The sequence below is a fragment of the Neophocaena asiaeorientalis genome, unplaced genomic scaffold, assembly GCF_003031525.2.
Source record: "Neophocaena asiaeorientalis asiaeorientalis breed wild unplaced genomic scaffold, Neophocaena_asiaeorientalis_V1.1 scaffold152, whole genome shotgun sequence".
In the NCBI taxonomy this organism is placed as follows: Eukaryota; Metazoa; Chordata; class Mammalia; order Artiodactyla; family Phocoenidae; genus Neophocaena; species Neophocaena asiaeorientalis.
In genome coordinates, this window is record NW_020185338.1 from 1753892 (window position 1) to 1775656 (window position 21765).

The 21765-nt window shown below is 37.1% G+C and overlaps 1 protein-coding gene across 2 annotated transcripts in view; it reads left to right on the forward strand.

The window, feature by feature from the left end:
- RPS6KA5 (ribosomal protein S6 kinase A5) overlaps nt 1-21765 on the forward strand; it is a 174909-nt gene that overhangs the window by 81338 nt on the left and 71806 nt on the right. For both annotated transcript variants that reach the window (XM_024736245.1, XM_024736246.1), the window contains one exon: nt 19192-19307. In XM_024736245.1, the coding sequence (XP_024592013.1) occupies nt 19192-19307 (116 nt within the window). The remainder of the gene's footprint in view (nt 1-19191; nt 19308-21765) is intronic.

Here is a 21765-nt window from a genome sequence, read left to right on the forward strand (position 1 = left end):
TGTAGAGCGCAGGCTCAGTAGTTGTGGTGCACGGGCTTAGTTGCTCCACGGCATGTGGGATCTTCCCAGACCAGGGCTCGAACCTGTGTCCCCTGCATTGGCAGGCGAATTCTTAACCACTGCGCCACCAGGGAAGCCCCTAAGATTTTCTTAATTGAAATATAATGGACATACAACATTATATTAGTTTCAGGTAAACAACGTAATGAATTGATACCTGTATATATTGCAGAATAATCCCCACAGGAAGTCTCTTAACATCCATCACACACAGTTACAGAACTTTTTTGGTTGTGATGAGAACTTTGAAGGTTTACTCTCTTAGGGCCTCTCACGTATGCAATCCAGTAGTATTAAATGTAGTCGCCATGCTGTACATTACATCCCCATAACTTATTTATTTTACAGATAGAAGTTTATACATTTTGGCTCCCTGCACCCATTTTGCCTATCCCCCTCAATCTCTCACCTCTGTCAGCCACCAGTCTACTCTCTAGCTATGAGCTTGATTTGTTTGCTTCTTTGTTTTAGATTCCACATAAAGTGAGATCATATGGTATTTGTCTTTCTCTGTCTGACTTATCTCACTTAGCATAATGCCCTCAAGGTTCATCCATAGTGTCGTAAATGGCAAGATTTCATTCTTCTTTATGGCTGAATGGTATTCCATTTTACATATATATAGAAATACACACGTGCACACACACAGCATTTTCTTTATTCAGTCATTCACTCATTAATGGATACTTAGGTTGTTTCCATATTTTTCCTATTATAAATAATGCTGCAGTGAACATGGGGATGCATATATTTTTTCAAGTTAGTATTTTTGTTTTCTTCAGATAAATACCCAGGAGTGGAATTTCTGGATTATATGGTTGCTGTATTTTTAATTTTTTGAGGAAGCTCCATACTGTTTTCCATAGGGGCTGCACCAGTTTACATTCCCACCAACAGTGCCAAGGGTTCTCCTTTCTCCACACCCTCGATAGACTTTTTTTTTTTTTTTTACATGTGGGATCTTGCCAGACCGGGGCACAAACCCGTGTCCCTTGCATTGGCAGGCGGACTCTCAACCACTGCGCCACCAGGGAAGCCCGACTTCACTTCTTAATGAGGCGACTGCAAAGAATTTGTGGCCATCTACCACACAAGTTCATGTTGACATTTCACTCATTGTCCCATAATATCCTTTACAGCTGATTTGTCCAAACCAGGAACACTCACTTGGTTGTTATGTCCTTGAAGTCTCTTAATCTGGAACATTCCCTTTTTTATATCCTTGGTTTATTGGTCTGAAAAAATATCTTGTAGTATCTTTAGGTTATTCCTCTGCTAAATTCCAGTATTTGGGAAATTAGAGCTAAAGTCTTTACAGATTGACATTAAATATTTTAGGTAGAACACACCATAGGTGATGTTGCATATTTCATATTGTATCATATCAAGAGGAACCTATTAACTGGTTGTTAGTAATGCTAAGGCAATTACAGAGATGACAGTCTGATCCATTTATAATGGAGTTATGTTTTTTTCCTTAGAAGTGAAAATAATCTCTGTGATGTTTTGACACTTTATGGTTTTAACATTTAACACTTCATAATTCTTTTTTCTTAAAGCAACTGTTTCATCATGAGTTGCAAAATGGTGATTTTTCTAAATCTGTCATTTCTTCTATATTTATTAGTTGTCATTCTTCTGAAGAGTATGGTTTTCTCTCATCCACTGTAATGTTTTGGTTTCCCTGAGATGCAGTTTCTAATGGAAAGGCAAGACGCAGTCCCTTTAATTGTCAATATTCAAAGTTAGAAGTTAAAGAGCAAACTCAAATGGTGCTGTATTTCAGGGTCCCTGATAATCAGCTGTCTTCAGTCATAACCAGCAGTAGCCTGCTCTAGGTATTGATACTATTCTGACCTTTCTTTTTTTCACTTAACAGTGTATCCTAGCATTTACTCTGTATCAGTTCATAAAGATCTGCCCCATTCTTTTTTATCCCTGCATAGTATTACATTCTGTTCCATAGCATACTTAACCAGTTCCCTAGGACTGGATCCTTGGGTTGTTTCCAGTCTTTTATTTTGATGATTCAGGGTACAACTTGTACATGTCATTTCCCACTTGCATAGGGAAAAACTGTAGGCTTGATTCCTGGAAGGAGATTGCTCGATGTATATTTTTGCCATCTGTAATTTTGCATATACTTTTTCATAGGGGTTGTACCATTTTACACTCCCACCAGCATTGTATTAGAGTATCTGTTTCTCCACAGAGCATATTCTCAAGCTTCTGAATATTTGCCTGTCTCATAGATGAGGTGGTGTCTCATTGTAGAGTTAATCTGCATTTTTTAAGTGAAGTTGAACATCTTTTTCATATGTTTAAGGGGGTCATTTGTCTTTTTCTGGTCTGTTTGTACCCTTTGCCCATTTTTTCTTCTCAATTTTCTAGGAGCTCTTTGAGAGATTAAACATTTGTGATATACATAGTAAATATTTCTATTTTCCATTTGTTCTGACTTTATGATGTTTTTACCATGTAAAATTTTTAAATTTTTGTATAGTAGAATTTATTTAAAAACTATCTTCATGGCTTATGGATTTTAAGTCATAGTTAGAAAGATCTCCTCAACTCCTGTGGAGTTCACCGATGTGTTTTTCAGTACTTGGATGGTTTTATTTTTTGCGTGGAGAACATCTACATGGATGTTTACTCCTCCCAACACCATGGAGTAAAAAGTCCAAGTTTATACTGACTTGAGGTTCTGCTTTTTTCATATCTTAAATTCTCATATATGTTCAGGTCTGCTTACTGACTGACTGACAGACCTGTTTGGTTGGTTGAACCATATGCCATTACCATACTGTTTTAGTTTATCAAAGTTTTACAATATGTTTTAATACCTGGCCAGGCTAGACCCCTTTTATCTTTCATTTCTCTTATTTTTCAGAGCTTTTGGGGGCCCATCATGTTGGTTTATTTTCAACATGAACTTTAGAATCAAATTGCCTGGTTTTGGGGGGAGAAACTTGTTAGGGTGTTTTTAGTGCAATTGTTTTACATTTTTTAAAAAATGTAGGGAGAATTGACATTTTTATGATTTGGGTTTTTCCTGTTCAAGAACATGGTATGTCTTCTCATATGTTGAACTCTTCCTCTGAGACCTTCAGGAGTTTTTTTTATCATTTTCTTCCTACTCACATTTCTTAAGTTAATCTTAGATATTCAATCATCTGTTGATGTTAGTAGGGTCTTCTTTCCAATCATATCTTCTAGAGGAGAGCTGTTAATTTTTGTATGTTCATTTATCTCTTGCTGTCTTACTGCATTTTCCTACCTTCCCGTGAGTGCTTGTGTCCTGCCCTGTTCTTTCTCAGCCTGCTCACCGCATGCTGTTTGGTGGGTATGGGTTTTCTTAGGCTCTAAGTTTTGCTGAAGGAGTAGGTTGTGGAGGTTTACAGTCATTCTTGCTGTTCTTTAAGATGCTTCGGGAGCAGACTTGGAGATTCAGGTCTAGGCTGCCATCACGCTACTACCAGGATTCGTGGCTCACTGGGGATTTCTTCAGGCTGCTCCTTTGGTATAAACTGCTTCTTTAGCACAGGCTTCTCCCCATGATAAGATCATTGTCGTGTTGGTATTACTTTGACAGATGCCTACCTTTGACATTTGCCAGATACGGAACATAGCATTTCTCTCAGCACTGAGTACGGATGATTGTTTCCCACAGTATTCTTTGTTTAGGTGTAATTGCCTTCCACCAAATCATAAAGTTCTTTCTGCTATCCTCTAAATCAGGGGTCAGCAGTGGACTAGATTTTGTCTCTGGACTGTAATTTGTTGACCCCTGAAGTAAATTCATCTGTTATAAGTCACATCTATGTTTTTTTCTTTTAATTCCACATTATTAATATCTTTTTAGGCTTTGTTTTAATTTATATCTAATGGCATCATATAGATTTGATGGGTTTTCTCCTTTATATTGTTTTAGCCTTTCCAAATCTTATAACATGGAGACCATACCTCTTTTTATCACTTTTTCTGTACCTCTCTCTGCATGCTTACAACAAGAAATATAAAAATATTTTCATCTATTCTCTCTCTCTCTCTTAAAACTCATATTCATTTCAACTGTCAGTGGGAAGGAATGCTACGTAGGAAATAATCTATAAAAAACAATTTTTCTTTTGGTGTTCTCTGATGTCTGTTAGTAGTAATTTTGTCAAAACACCAGCTGATCTATGACTGTGTAAACTGTTAGATTAATCAGAATTCACAAGACACTAAAGAAGCAAATCACAAAGGTATTTATAAAGGTGATGCCAAGGAGCATTCTCAGTAATGAATGGCACCCCTGCCTTGTAGATAGTTCTGTCATCATGAATCATCCTTTCAACATGAGCTAAAAGGTATTTAAGACATTAAAGTTTCACTTTCGAGTATTAGTTTCATCTCAGAAATTGCAGAGGTGAGGATACTTGCTGAGATGGTAACAATTAGAATCGTTCATGATCCATTGCATTCTACAGTGTAGAGCAAAACAGACAGTGACTGAAGGAGCTTCCTCACTTTAAAGTAAATATGACTAATTCGCAGCACTGATAAATAGATATGTCTTTGTCAGAACTTTGTAATGATTTTGATGCCCTGGAATGCATTCGCAAGAGGTGCCATTCGAATGTTGAGCTAAAACCAGAAAAAGTGAGATGACTCTGGCGTGACATTAAAAAGAAATTACCTTCAGGTATGTGTGGTCCATCACATTAAGACTGCACTTGAGACACCAGACAGGGAGCAATCAAGCACGATTTAGGTGGTCTGGAGGAGGAACAGTAGGTGGAAGTGAGGACCAGAATGTGTGGGATTGATGTACGTGAAGTGTCTCCGAAGGAACAGAAAATTTTGTAGGAAAAACAAAATAAGACCAAGGAACAGGGCATGGTTGGGGGTGGGTAGGTACCGAAAGATGGGGGAAATATGGGATAATGGCAGTTAGCTCTTTGGAAGCTGCCATTGTAAGAAGAAATATGAAGCAGAGAAATTCTAAAGAGAATTTGAGATCAAAAGGCTAGAGGACGAGAGGTCAGTCAGAGCATTACTAGATAGAAGTAGGTGTTTGGAGAGTGAAAGCGGAACAGAGACTCTTTCTTTGAAAGTAGGAGATGTAGGTTTTAGCCCTTCTTTCTGTCAGTTAACTCGGCTACTTCCTCTCCTACCAGCAGATTTCTGTGAGATTGCATGAACAAGACATAGCCTAAAAAGCTGGCCAGATCCTTACATGGTTATCCTTTTGCATCCTCAGTGGAAAACAGAGCTATCAGGAAGTTTCTGTAGTTCTCAGTAATACTCTAAGGCTTATGGAACTCAGTATCTCCAGTGGATTTCAGTTTCTCCATCTGTTAATAGAAGCACGTAAACTACAAACAGTAGAGAGGTTTCTGGGTTCAACATTAAGTCAAGTCAAATGTGTAGAGGTCTTGAGCAGCTGAAACTGTCCTCTACCAACTAACATGTGTGTTTCTTCTCGACAAAGTGAATTCTTTCCGTGTTCTTAATGCTCTAATAGCGTGGCTTCTTAACAGTGATGTTAATAGTGTGAATAGAAAAAATTGTTGCAAATACTTACAGGTGACTTGAACACCTAATTTTTTTTGTTTTGAAATGTAAATTAAATAATATGTACTTTAAAAGTAATAATTTTGATTGAAAGCAGATGCTGTTTGCCCTAATGTTAATCCCATGAGGTACATTTTTTCTAGTCTTCTTGAGATATAATTGACATGTAACATTATATTAGTTTAAGGTACCCAACATAATGATTTGATATATGTATATATTGTGAAATGATCACTGCAATAAGTTAACTTCCTTCACCTCACATAGTTACATTTTTTTCCTTGTGATGAGAACTTTTAAGATCTACTCTCTTAGCTGCTTTCATAATACAGTATCATTAATGATAGCCCCATGAGATATTGTCAGAACTATATTAAAAGTTTTGTCTTAGGGAGTTTCTAGAATCCTGGAAATTTTGTGGTGATCTTCAGTTCAAGTTCTTAAAGTTGATTCACTGTTTAAAAAAATAAATTTACTAGTTCAAAGGCTACTTCTATGTCCTCCAGTTTCCACCCATCTTCCTATACACACAGAGAGACAGACAGACAGACAAACACACACACACACACACACACACACACACACACACATGCTATCCTATATCCAAGAAGAAATGTTATTGAGGGTGGGGCAACCTTACAACAACAAAACAAAATCTACTTGCTGTTGTTAAGTATCTGTGTCAATTAAGTGTCATTGAAATGAGACATAAATTACATCCCTAATATGAAAAAAGTTTGACCTAAATTAATGTCATTCTAGTAAGATAGAGAAAAAGAACTTTTTTCAAAAGGGAACAATAAAGAATCTGGCATTTTAACAGTGCAATTTTAAATTATTTTCTAAAGGACATATTAATGTGTCAAAGTACTAGAATTATTGCACATTGGTAGAAGTCCTGAGCATTCTGACTTGTTACTTCTCTAGACATAAACTTCAGCCAAACTTTTGGTGAAGCCTTTTTCCCACAGTTCATGGGCCTAATAATGAGCTACTTAGAAGCACAGGAGTCTTGCAGAACTTGAAAGGAGAGGAATAAATGATGGCGCATCTAAGAGATAATATATGGCTTCAGATTCTTCAAGTTCATTGTGTAAGTTTCTTGGAGGACTCTTGGGATATTGGCCCTTTGATACAACAAGTGAACTGCATCAAGATATTGTCAGTTGTAGAACTCTTCATTCATGCTACAAATTCTTGCCTGTTCACTATGTGCCAGGTGCTTGGATAAGAGTAGCAAACAACCTAGACAAGATTCTTGTCCTCCGGGCCTTATAATCTAAAAGGGGAACAGACATTAAACAAATTAGTACACAATTAAGTAATAACCCTTGAAGTAAGTAGTTGGAAGGAAATGCAGAGATTACTAGTGAAAAGACCTAAGTCTATTCTGGGTTATTAGGGAAGACCATCCAGAGAAGTGACATTTAAAGTGTAACTTAAGAGGAAAAATAGAAGTTAGAGGAGCAACAGGAGGGGATAGGGATGAACATTACAGACACAAGGCTTCACCCAGCATCTGTGATAGCCTAAAGACAGGAAGGTAAATATGAATATAATGTAATAAAGGCGGGCCATGCAGGGCCTTTAGATTTGAGAGTCAAATGAACTTGGATTTAAATTCCAGCTTCATCAATTAATAACTGTGTGATCTTGAGCAAGACACTTTGTTACAAGCATGATCTACAAGTTACTAGTGTATCTATTAGCCTTTTCTGCATAATAAGCTACCTCAAATTAAGTGGCTTTAACACAACCATTGGGGGAGACTCACTTTGGGCTGGACCCACAGGGATGATTCTTGTGCTGTGCTCTTCCTGAAATATTCTTTCTCTTGGTTTGCAAAGTGCAGCTGAAAAGTCAAGAAACATGAGGACTGCAAAGTATCCATTTACTTTAGTAACATGAGGTTGTTTTAAACCTTAGACTATACTGGTGTTATGGGGGTGGAAGTGGAACAGCCCTGTGTTTAGGAGTGAATAGAGGCTGTGGTAGGCAGACTAACAGCCACCCAAGGCTGCTGACATTCTCATCCTCAGGACTTGTGAGCATGTTGGGTTACATGACAAACAAATTAAGGGAATTAAAGTTGCAGATAGAATTAAAGTTGTTAGTCAGCTGGCCTTAAAATAGGGAGATCATCCTGGATTCCCTGGGGGGGCCCATAAAAGTGGAAGAGGAAGGCAGAAGAGGAGAGTCAGATGGAGATATGCCTACAGAAGAGGTTAGAGTGATGCAGTGTGGGAAGTGACTCAGCTGCCACTGCTGGCTTAGAAGATGCAGGAAGAGGCCATGAGCCAAGGAATGTGGGCAGCCTCTTGAAGCTGGAAAAGGCAGGAAACAGACTTTCCCCTAAAACTTCCAGAATAAGTGCAGCTCTGCTGACACCTTGATTTTGGCCCAGTGACACCCACACCAAACTTCTAATCTACAACATAAAATAATAAACTTGTCTTGTTTTAAGCCACCAAATCTGTAGTAATTTGTTACAGCAGCAATAGGAAGTGAATGGAGAGTAAGTAAGGAGAGTCAGATCAGACATGTAGAGCACTCTTTAAAGAACTTTTGCCGTGAAAGGAAGAAGAGAAGAGAAGATGGGACATACGGGATTTAGGGAGGATGGTCGTGTTTTAAAGTGGGAGAGATTTTGTGACTTTGAATTTTCACATTATTTGTGTGATTTCTGTGTTATTTTTATGCTTCTTAGAAGCACAACATCAGAGTGCTTCATCTGGCACTCCCAACTACTGTCACATAAAAATCTTTAAAAGCAATTTATTTGCATTTGAATAAAACCCAGATATCTCTGCAATTTTTAAATATGAGGATTGCACTAAAGTGTCAGTTATTTAAGAAAATTTCTCTTTTGCTTAATACCGACTAAAACTAATTAGACCCTGTAGTGCTTTGTAGAGATATATATTAAACATTTATAAGCTTCGAAATTATGCTTACATTGAGAGAATAGGTAAGTCAGGACACCATAAGTTTGAATTTTATTTTAAATTCATTATAATTAAACGTCATTATTTTTCAGTTCTGTGAATTGTAACTGATGTCTGTAAATAATAACAGTAGTCAATAGTCAGTTTTAGATAAAGGCTTACTGCATGTTTGGCCCAAGTTTAACTCTCAATAGCTCATTTAATCACCATGACAATCTTATGTGTGAGTCGGAATTATTTATATTCCTATTTTATGGATATAGAGTATAAGCCTTTCTACATATAAAGAAGATCATTTAGCAACTACAAATGAATTGAGATATAATCTTTTTCATATAGGAAGTTCCTTTTAGTTTAATCAAGGAATCAGTAGTCTATACAAGCCTCATATGAGGTATTCCATTGTATGGACTGTAAATAAATCTCAGCATAATTTTAAGTTGATAAATTTTTTTTTTTTTTTTAAATGTTGGTGGCCTCAATCCCTCATTCTTTTTTTTTTTTTTTTAAAGTTTGGGGGCCTCATTCCCCCATTTTTTTTTTTTTTTTAAAGTTTGGGGGCCTCATTCCCCCATTTTTTTTTTTTTTTTAAAGTTTGGGGGCCTCATTCCCCCATTTTTTTTTTTTTTTTAAAGTTTGGGGGCCTCATTCCCCCATTTTTTTTTTTTTTTTAATTAATTAATTTTTTTATGGCTGTGTTGGGTCTTCACTTCTGTGCGAGGGCTTTCTCTATTTGTGGCAAGCGGAGGCCACTCTTCATCGCGGTGCGCGGGCCTCTCACTATCGCGGCCTCTCCCGTTGCGGAGCACAGGCTCCAGACGCGCAGGCTCAGTAACTGTGGCTCACGGGCCCCGCTGCTCCGCGGCATGTGGGATCTTCCCAGACCAGGGCTCGAACCCGTGTCCCCTGCATCGGCAGGCAGATTCTCAACCACTGCGCCACCAGGGAAGCCCAGTTGATAAATGTTTTTTCGTAAGAGTCACATTGATGAAATGTGCCTCACAGCTCCTGAGAGCATATCATACTTATTCACTTGTTTATTTATAATTATTGTCACAAACGTGTACTATTGATGGTCCCCTTCTCTTCTTCAGTTGTGAACAGAATGAATCTTAAGACTTATTCCAAACGTTTCTAGGAGGGGAAGAGATCAGAATTTAAGAGATATGTTCATCAGGAAATGTGTTCTTGCTATGTTATTACCCATTTCCTTTTCCTTTTCCCCTTCTTTTTTGCTGCCCATTGGTCTATCTGAATTGCAGATTTTTAGCTATTATAATATTTAACTATTTCTTTCTACTTTTACTGTTAATAAACTTGAGATGAAAAATCTGCCCTAGTTCTCCTATATGGCTACAGCAGCCAGTAAGCAGAGTATTGCATGTTTATTCAATTCATGCAACTGATATTAGTGGATGCTTTATATTTGCTAGTGTCAGACCCTGTACCTGGCAGAGAGAAAATTGCTCTGGGACTTTCATATGCCTCATCGGTGCCACATTTCAACTTTGTTTTCTGACAGCATACATTTCAATAAGCTTTTAGAGTAAAAGGTAAAACGTCATTAGAGAAGTATGAATCTATTTGTGGACTACACTCTCTATAAAGCTGAACTTTGTGTCTACTATTTTAGAAGCTTTGGAGATTTTTTAAAAAAATGTCTTTAGGAATTTTAAAATTATTCTTCCCCTGCTTAAACCTCATTCTTTCCCTTATCTTCCTCTTCTAACCCCTTCCATTGTGCTCGGTGGATAACCCCGTGTGCATAAGCACCCTAAATCTTAACCGAGTGTGCCTTATTTATCTTAAGTAAAACCTCCTGTCCTTGGAACATGGTACTTACCCAGCAGCCCTTTTACAGAGGGGCTGCTGGATAGGTCCCATTGCTCCATCCTACTCTTACGCTCAACAAAGTAATGGTAGTTAAACATCATTTAAAAGTCATTTCCCATCAGAGCTTCATTTGTGAAGGCGCTTTTTTCCAACTCCCTAACCTCAATCCTGTACTTAACTGACTCCTGGGACATGTGCTTGCCTTTTCCAGTGACTTATTCAGGTCTAGCTTCCCTTTCGTCCGGTTTCCTTCCATCCCCTTCCACAATTTTAGCAGCCGTATTGATAACCATGCCAACACCATGTCAAGTCACCTTGACTTGTGATGTTTTAACCTTTACTTCACTGTAGCCATTCATAAGCCTAGCCATACATTGGGCCTTGTCACTAAAACCAGTCGCACGTCTAAGACCTCTAATCAGCTTTCTTCTTTGACCGTGATCTTCTCTTTTTCTCCTTTCTCACACTCCCTGGGCCTGTTCTTCAATCCTCATTGACCCTGCCTTCCCTCGAGTCTTTCCTGCCCCTTTCCCCGCACCATCTTTGGGTTCCACGTGCCTCTTTACTGGCCTGGCATCTGCCTGGTCTGGCACACGAGAACCACTTGCCCTGTTAACCTTCCTCCTCGCCTGACATGACAGTTGCTTTGATTACTCTCTAAACTTGTTTTCCAGTACCAGCTTTCTAAGCTTCTCTCATATGTCTCCAAAATGTGTCAGCTGGGTCTGGTCTGAAATTCATGCTGATAGTCTCAACAGAATTTCACAGAGGTTAGCAGACATTTTACTCCTCTCTCCTGAGTGGCATGTGACTTTTGCTAACCTCTTACAACTTCTCAGCCCTGCAGCCTTATCAACGTCGTCTTCCCTGTCTGAGGTGCCCACTTGTCCTACTGCCACTGAAAATCTATCAAATCTATCCGGCTGCTGCAAACTCTCAGATTTTCTCCCCCGCTTCTTTCTTCTGCACCTTCAAAATTTCTGTGTCCAATTTGAAATGCCTATCAAATTGGTAGAAACTAAAGATAATGATAATATCAAGAGTTGGTGAGAACTTTGTTTTCTAAGGCATCCATTCACTGCTAGTGGGGAATATACACGACTTTTGGAGGAAGGTACCTGTAAACATTGGCAGCAGTTAATAAAATTAATATGTACGTATGTTGTGACTTAGGATCAGAGTCTAAACAGCCATGATATCCGATGCATATGTGATCATAAACCAGATCCTTGGCTGGGGAAGAGTAGCTACAAAGAGCATTAGTGGGGCAAATGACAAACTTTGAATAGAGAGTATAGATTAGATAATAGTATTTTTATCATAAAGTTTCTGATATTGATAATTGTACTGTGGTTATATGAAAGGGCATTCTTTTTTTAGTATTTGCACACTGAAGGAATAGGAGCTTGATGTCTCCAACTTATTCTCAGTTGGCTCGGGGGAATTACACAGAGAATACTAAAGCCAATGAAGCAAAATATAAACAGTTGGTGAATTTGCATACTGGTTATATGGGGATTACTTGTGCTGTTCTTGCAAATACTTTTTGTATGTTTGAAATTGTATCAAGACATTAAAAAAAAAACCCATAGGTAAGGTATTATGATCTAGGAAAAGCTTTTTAAATAGGGCCCAGATACAATGGACAATTTTCACCAGCCTTCCTTGACTAAGGATATAATTCCAAGTTTTATACCACTATCCCTTATCATGTAAGCCTATGGAACAAGATTAGAGCATAATTTTTCCAAAACAGTGTTATGCAAGTTTGTAGCTTTGTCTGAAGTCATTATAGTAAATAATGAGAAAGATGTAAAGATGACATTTATTGTCCTGTATGTATTATTTCTCACAACTGAACATATGATGAGATTTGGACTGCAGGCAATATGAGGTTCTACTCTCTGACAAGAACCTAGAATGTAGCTCTTTGTGGTCAGATTCAGAGCCATCTGCTTTAACAGGCAGGTGGGTTAAGATGAGAACTGCAGGGCAAGGCCAAGTACTTTTTTGGAGAAAACAGCCCTGGGCCCTCTCCTACAAGATATAAATTGACTTTCTTAAGTTCTATGTCAGAAATATGTCAGCAATAATCTTAGGTTAGCACATTCTCAAAAAAGATGGAGACTCATTGTTTACTGTGGACATTAAAAAGAAATCTTAGTACAGCCCCCTAGGAATGTCTCCTTCTGAGTACTGTGACATTCTGATGAGCCCGCCAAAACTTGATTAAGAAAAGCATGTAAAAGAGAGAAACTTTATGACCAAATATATAGAATTATTGGCTCTAAGCCTTTCAGATATTTGAAGGTCAGGATAGTTGATTTTAGACAGTTTTTCTGACAGTAATTAGCAATACCAGTTGCCCAGTGGGGCTGCTCCTGATAAATGATAGTAAAAACCATACCAGGAGGGGGAAAAGGGCAACCTATATAGCATTTTAAAAAATCACTGTTTTAGAGTCAGACTGCCCATGTTCATAATCCTTATTCTCTCACTTAACAGATATGCAACTCTGGGTAATTTTTTTAACCTCTCTGGGTTTCACTATTTTCTAGAGATTACCTGTTTTCTCTGGGGATTATACTATTATTTTAATAGCACCAACTTCGTAGCATTGTTTATGAGGATCAAATTTGTTATCATATCCAAATAGAACAGGCACATAGAAAGTGCCCAGTATCTCTAGTTGTTATTTCTTTGTCTAGTCTTAAAAGCAGTGAGCTGTGATGAGATACAGATTTTAAAGGAAGGCAGCCAAAACCCTGTTTTACATCGCTTAGTTCTTATCTGCCAGGAGCCCTTTCCCACTTACCGTGACTAACCTGGGTTACTAAGATGCTGCTTCTACACAAACGGCAGTAGCCAGGAGTGTAAACTGAGCCAACACCACTTAGTCCATTTTCGTTGTACGTCCACAGAGGCAAAAAGCCTCAGGAATATCAGTAAAAACTGGATACTCTCATGCTGTTTCTTATCATGAAGAGAATAAAAGCCGTTGGCATTGGCTTAAAAAAAATCCCTCATGCTTGCAGTTTGTTGAGAAAGAAATTGACAGAGACCTGAGAAATCTAATTTCTAGAATTCTAATGAATCCATAATTTTGACAGGAAAGTATTCAGGGTAGATGAGTTGGCATGGACCAAGGCCCACCAGGCAGAGTAGGTCTTAAATAATTCTAGTAGTAGACAGTTTCCACTCACGTGCTTTATTCCATCTGAACTTTTAAATAAGTCTTTTTTATGGAGAAATGTAATTTATGCCCAGTGGGAAAGGGGTGGGATGGGGGGTAGGGGAAAGTGGATGTTGCATGAGTTATAAAGCTGAGAAGACTCTTCCTCTCAGATGTTAGTAATGATCTGGGTTTTCATTGATGTCTTTGACCATATTCATGCCACTGCTAACTCTGTCCCAGAATCTGCCTGCATTCTTGATTCCAGTGTTCTCTTTCAAGAGAGTAAAAATTTTATATCAATAATTCAACTCAAATTGAATAATATCCCTGTAGTCTTTTCTAAATTTTGTTTTATTTGTTATGTCACTTCCTGGCTAAGTTGTTTTTAGTTTCAAGGCCAAGCCCTAACCTTCCCCTAACAGAGTTGCTAGCTGTCTGGATAAATACAGAGGTGTAAAGAGACCAGAAATGCAGTTCCAACACATCCTCAGTAGGCAGAGATCTTGTTAACAATGAAAACTTCATGCTCCATTTCACTTTTTAAAGCTCTGAACCTCACTAGTCCAGCTCTAAATACAGTAAGCTCAAGGACAGCTATGCCAAGCAAGGCCGGAAGTCAGGGAGAAGCAATCTAAATGCTCAGGAGAAATGGCGCTGGGTGCGTGCGCTGTGATGATGAAGTTAATGGTGCTGGTGAGCTGTAAGACGCTACTCTCAGATGTTTCCCATGTGCTGGCAGCCCGCATTCATTGGTTTGTTTGTAAATAAACTTCGTAGGCACTTTTCCATTCAGATTTTTAATGCTGTCTTTTGAGTGATGTTCTGAAAACTTCTTTGGCTTGTAACTCCTTGGAAAATCTGATAAAAGCTGTGGACCCTCTCTTGTCAGTAGAATGCACACATATACTTGAAAAAATTGTGCATAATTTCAAGGAATTTATATGCAACCTCCTCCTAATGATCTAACTGGCCATAAGAAATTTCTCTTCCTTTTCCTAAAAGGATTCCAGAGGGGCTCTTTTTTACCTTTTAACAGTCTTAGAATAAATAATTCAATATGGTGATGGTGATGATGATGACTACCATTTATTGAGCGTTTACTATTTGTTAGACACTGTGCATTCCTCATTTCCAAAGGTGAACTCTGGATCATCCCTTCCAAATTTGTCCTTCCTGCAGCCTTCCCCATCTCAGGTAACACCAATTCCATCTCTTCATGTGCTCAGGTAGGGCTGGGTCCTTACCACCACCAAGCTGTCACCTTTCTCCTAGGCTCCATCATCTCTCCTTGTTTACTGCAAGTGATCTCCCTACTTTCCCTCTTGAAAGTTAACACGGCAGCCAGAGTCATTGATCCTGTTAAAATGGAAGTCTTATCATACCACTGTTGTACTCAATCTTCCAGAGGCTTCTTATTTCATTCAGAGTAAAATCTGAAATCCTTACAATAGCCAGAAACCTCTGTGCTCTCCAGCTCCAGGGGCCACAAGAAAAAATAAAGAGGACCAAAAATGGTAAATAGGAAGGCTAATATGACAAACTCTAAATATGTACTTAATCTCTTTTCTTTCAGCCTCTTTGAAAGACATAAATCTATATAAGGTAATAATTATAATGTATTGTTGGATTTGTTAACATAGTTATACTATGTATAACAATAATAGCTCAAAAGGGAGGAAGAAAGAATAGAGCTATGTAGGAGAAATGTTTCTATATATCACTGGAATTAAGTTGGTATAAATCTGAAACTGTGATAATGTGTGTATGGTAAGCCATAGAGCAACCACTAAGAAAATAACTAAAAAAAGTGAAATTCATTAAAGAAATTAAAATGTTACACTAGAAAATATTTACTTAATGAAAAAGAAAGAAGTAAGGAGGAATAGAGGAACAAATAAAGATATGAAATATGTAGAAAACAAAAAAGTAAAATAGCAAGACATAAGTCCAACTATATCAATAATAACATTAAATGTGAATGGATTAATCAGTACAATCAAAAGACAGAGATTGTCAGACGGGGGAAAGATTCAACTATATACTGTTTACAGGAGATACCCTGTATATTCAAAGGTACAAACAGGTTAAAAAGAAAAAGGATAGGAAAAGATAAATCGTGCAAACGGCAACCACAAGAAAGCAGGAGCGGCTATACTAATATCAGACAAAATATACTTAACAAAAACGTATACTAGAGATAAAAAGGGATACTTCATGATGGTAAAAGATTCTATGTTTATGGATTGAAAGTCTTTATATTACTAAGATGGCAATACTCCCCAAATTGATCTATAGATTTAAGAAACCTCTCTCAAAATCCCAGCTTATTTTTTATGGAAATTGACAAAGTCATCCTAAAATTGTACGGAAAACTCAAGGAACTTTAGAATAGCTAAAACAATTTTGAAAAGGAAGAATTAAGTTGGAAGACTCACACTTTTAAAACTTACTACAAAGCTACAATAATCAAGAAGTGTGGCACTGGAATAAAGATAGACATATAGATAATAGATTAGAATTGAGAGTCCAGAAATAAACCCTCACATTTACTGTCAATTGATTTTTTGACAAGGGTGCCAATGAGGAAAGAACAGTCTTTTAAACTATGGTGCTGGAACAGCTGGATAACCATATGCAAAAGTATGAAATTGGGCCCATAACTCACAACATACACAAAACTTAACTCAAAATGGATCAAAGATGAAAAGTAAGAACTAAACCTATAAATCTCTTAGAAGAAAACATAGGGGTAAATTTTTGTGACCTTGGTTTTGGCAGTGATTTCTTAAATGTGACATCAAAAGCACAAGCAACTGGGCTTCCCTGGTGGCGCAGTGGTTAAGAATCTGCCTGCCAATGCAGGGGACACGGGTTCAAGCCCTGGTCTGGCAAGATCCCACATGCCGCGCGCAGCTAAGGCCGTGCGCCACAACTACTGAGCCTGTGCTCTAGAGCCCACGAGCCACAAGTACTGAAGCCTGCACACTTAGATCCTGTGTTCCGCAACAAGAGAAGCCACCACAATGAGAAGCCCGTGCACCGCAATGAAGAGTAGCCCCCGCTCACCGCAACTGGAGAAAGCCTGCGCACAGCAACGAAGACCCAACTCAGCCAAGATATAAATAAATGAATAAATAAATAAAATTTTTTTAAAAAGCACAAGCAACTAAAGGAGAAACATAAATTGGGATTTCTGCGGGGGGAGTGTGTGAAAATATTTTAAAATTGAATGTGGTGATGGCTGCACAACTCTGAATATACTAAAAACCATTGAATTTTACACTTCAAATTGGTGAATTTCATGGTATGTGAATTATATTGTGAATAAAAAAGAAAAAACCAAAAGGGGCAAAAAAGAAAAAACCCTTAATAGACATTTCACAAAAGAAGATATAGAAATGTCCAATAAGGCACAGAAAGATACTAAATATCATTATTATTCAGGAAAATGCAAATTAAAACCATAACGAGATACCACTACATACCAAACAAAACAACTAGAATTATAACAACTGAGGGTACTAGGTACTTATCTTACAGAGATTCCCACTAACCTCATATCCCTGCTATTGATAGAACTTACCCTGTAACACCACTCCAGGTATCGCAGCTCCTGCTGTTACAGTCCTTTTGCAGCCTATATATCTACCTTACCAATGTTGACAGCTTGGACCACTGGATAGAGTTGGCTGTTCACCTTATAAAGTGTGCAACCCTGTACCTACAAATAAAGCATATTTATTTTATGAATGTCAAGTCTTCACCTTGGGCTGTTGGTCTATTCTACAAGTAGGAAGTAGGTGACGATGTTGTTTTAAGTTTGTCTTCTTAGATTTGTAGTTAATTTTTCTTAGTCTCCCCAGTAAATGCAAATAAAACACTTTCTATGTTTCAAGAAACAATAATCTATAGTAGTTCTGATTCCCATTTTATAGATAAAGAACTAACACTGAGAGAGACTTTATTTGCTCAAGACAGGACACAGTGGAGCCATTGTCTAGTTCAGGTTTATTGATTATAAAGCCCTGGTTCTTTGGATTATATTAAGTTGCCTCAAAGACAGGAGTACATTGGGTTATTTATTTATTTTTTTTTACAACTCACTTGCCTTTGAGTTTCAGAGTGATTATTTTTTTTAAAGATGAATACATTGATCATGACTTTAAAAAGCTCAGAGTTTAGCAGAGAAAGGAAGTATGCAAATAGACATTTTCAGTGCAGCAAGATAATTGCAGTGGTATAAGTTTTTAATAAACACAGGGGGTAACATAAAAGGAAGTGATCAACTCTGCTGGAGTGGTTATTGAAGATGAGATAATTAAGTAGGACATTCAAGGGTGTGTAGGAGTTTGTCAGTTGGTCAACTGACCTCTGAATGCCTATTTCTGTACCATGACTAACTATGGAAACCATATGCATAAACATCAGCATTAGATTTAAATAAGTGACTACTTAAAAGGTAGAAAAAATTCACTGTTAGTTTGCAGGAATGCTGTGTTCCTTTACACCTTTTTAATAATTAGCTTTGTGTTAAGATATAATTAAAACCTCTTGGCAAAATACGAAAGTCTTAAAAGGGCAGTGCTTTTTGCTGGCATGTGCTTTGCAAAATACATTGCAAAACAACCAGCTTTTAGAGTTCTTTCATTCTGTTGCATCAGCTGTTTGGAATTTGAAAAACGGTCAACTTAAAAATTTGTGAGTTAATGAAGATTTTGCTTTGGTCTTTTATCAAATTGTGGTAAACTTGACAAATGAATATACTTGGGATACATGCTTTTCAGATTTTTTTTTAGGAGAAAAGCTTTAATCTATATCTGTGACTGTTTTCTAGGTGTACATTGTTTCTTACACACAAATGTTGTGTAAGATAGTAATGGTTAGTTTCTGATGAAACTATTATCAGTTTATCGATAAATGTCTTAGAGCCTGTTATGAACACAGTTGTGGCTTATTCAGCTCCTAATTTATGTCTCACTGTAGCTTTTTTCTCTCTTATTTCATTATTCCTCTTGGGATAAAATGGGCAAATTGAAAGGCAAATGGGAATCATTTAGTTTCAGGTGTTTTGATTCAGCCATGTTGTGCTACTTTTGAGTTATGTGGAACCATAAGAAGGCTACCTGCTACCTAATATACATTTTTAGAAGGGCTCTCCATAGACAATTTTGGAAAATAGGGAATCTGCTTAAAAATAGTGACCGGCCACTACTACAAAGGAAAGGCTGGGAGTTTTGTTTTGTTTTTTTCATTTTTTAGTTATTATGGTGGTTGATGTTTTGGTTCTTTACAGCAAGTTAAGAAGTGTATGGTAATGGCAGAGGCTTCTGATATGCTGGATTTGGGAAAATTATTTTAAAATATGCAGATTTCATGTAATAGTTTTAATAGTAATACTCTATGCAAATTCATTTGATTGTGGTTTAGGGTAGTCATTAACTTATGGAACTGTATTTATATGAATTTAGTAATATATTCTATATGAAACTATATACTAAGAATTATACAAAAATGATGTATTAAAATCAATGCCTTATGGTTAATCCAAAGTGGTTAAAAGGAAATATTTCCTGTAGTTTATGAATACAAGTCAAAGACAGAAAAAATATATTTCATTTTTAGATTATATAAATGGTGGAGAACTTTTTACTCATCTTTCTCAAAGAGAGCGTTTCACAGAGCATGAGGTGCAGATCTATGTTGGAGAGATCGTGCTTGCCCTCGAACATCTCCACAAGGTAAGAGATGCTTAACCTTTGGGATTTCCTTTTTTTAAAAATCTAGTAACTGAGGTAATGATGGAGCTAAAAGAGCTAATGCGTTTACATGTCATTGTCTTGGTGGAGATTGTGGAAGCACACTCATAGACCATTACCAATTTTTTCAATTTCATTGTTCCCTTTGTAAAAGTCTAGTTTCCTTTTATAGTTTCTGGGTTGCAGATTAATAAGGTAGAACCTGAGCATTTTTTTGATTTTGTTCATGAAAAATTCTGATGCTTATTACAAAGTATCATTAGAATAAAGGATTTTCATTCTTAAAATAACCTTTAAGATGAACCCACAAGTCATAATATGTATTTCCTTAATTGTGACTTACTCCATTGCAGACTCTGCCTGTGCATCTTCGGAGTATGTTTCCCAATTAGCTTGGAATATTTGAAAGAAGCACTTACCTATGCTACCCAGCTATCCCCCTCTCCCACTCTCGCTTTCTTTTCCATTTGGTTCACCCCTAAGGTCCTCTCTTGCTCCCCCTCCCTCCCTCCTGCTCCGTTGCCTTCATGTGGCATGAACTCAGTTACTCAACTTTTTCAGTGGAATTCATATATGTATGTGATGCTGTTTGAACTCTATAAAATCGGTTTAAACTTTTACAAAATATTATTTCAGATACTATTAATCTTGATCCAAGAAATTTTGACTAAAAATATTTTTTTAATGAGGAAGCATTACTATAGAAGCAAACAGTCATTATGTAGACTAGGCTTGTGTGTATTTCCAAGAAATAGAAAGTACTAGAATAATTCTTATCAAAGTTGTGTGAGACCATAGGAGGATACTCGAGTCGCTAAATTCAGATGATACAGGTAAATCATAAAGCTGCTGTTTTTCTTTGTTATATATTCAGATGCTACACTAGATTACAGATAAAAAATATGGAAGTGCTGATTATGGAGCATAAAAAAGAATGGAGAGAAATGAAGGAAAAAGGCAAGGAAAAAGGATGACATTTTTAAAGGGGCAGGGAGATTAGAATTGCAGGATGGAGGTAATGGGTGGGAGAGGCTGTGAGAAAAGATGATGAGAAGATATAAGAAGGAATGCATCAAGAAATGGGTAGATCTAGCCCAGAACAGGAACACAACTGGGCAGGTAGAGGGAGACAGGGTTCAGAAGAGGAATTCTAAGGAGAGTGAATGAAAAAACGTCTAAGAACAGGAGGGAAGTAGAGAAGGCTCTGGGGCACAGGGCTGCAGTGCCATGGAGTGAAAGGAAGGGGAGTGTAAGGTGGGAGCTGAACTGAAGTGATAGGAACAGGCATCTGTATTCCTTCTGATAGAATTGGTGGTGTGGGGATGAGCTTTATGCCTATGGTTATTTTTGTGGGGTATAAAGTAGTTAGGACATTTTTATACATGAGCCAAATTGGGCCAGGGAATAGGCTGAAAAGCTTTGTTTTATGCTTAGGGGAATCAGATGTAATTTTTTTAATATAAAAACGATGGTGGAAATCACCATAAATACCAGAGTAAACACAAACAAAATACAAAGCTCTGACAGGTAAGCTAGTAAATTCAGTTTTTGGTTAGTATGAAGACTGTTAATTCTGTTTCTTAAAGGGAAAATTCATGAACATTCATTATTATTAAAACAGGGTAATCAGAAACACAGAGGTAGAGAACATGATGAGTACAAGATATATATGTAATTGATATAGAGGGAAGTATATAGCAGATTAGATCTTAGCTAAATTTCTCTTAATCTGACTACCTAAAAAGATAAATACAAAGAGATATAACACAAAGCTAATAATGATAATCTTGATATAGCTACTAACACTGAGTTTCTCAGGAAGAGACAAAAACGGGGAGTTTACTTGTAAGTGATGAGGTAAAGCAGGTAGTAAATGACTTATTCCTAAAATCTTTTCCAAAGAGGTTGTTAAAAAAAAAGTCATACTGGTTGTTAGGTGCTTGTAAGGCTTCAAGTCAAATGTCTAACAGACTGTGCATTTACAATATATAATAGTGTTTTAAAATATGAAAAAAAAACCCCACTGAGGTTCTTGGAAGAAAATTGCCTAGTGTTTTTCCTTGTGTAATTTTTTGTTTCAATTTTAAGAAAGCATTAAGAATCTTACTTTTCATATACTTAGTGTTGAGGAAAGCAGTGTTTCTAAGTTTAAAAACATTTAATTCGGGCTGACATAACATGGAACGTGGAATTCATGCATATCAAGTACTTCTTATATAACTTGGGTAGATTCATTTATGTCATAGAGCTGAAGTGTTTTACTATAAAACTTACATACAAAACAAAATAGAAGGATATTTAAATATCTAATTGATTTACGTTGCTTATTTAGAACTAAAGATCAACTAAAATTAACCTGTGATCTTCAGCCTTCATGTTTAGGAGTGTATTATTCAACAAGCCTTTATTAATTACCTATTTGATATATGACACTGTGCTA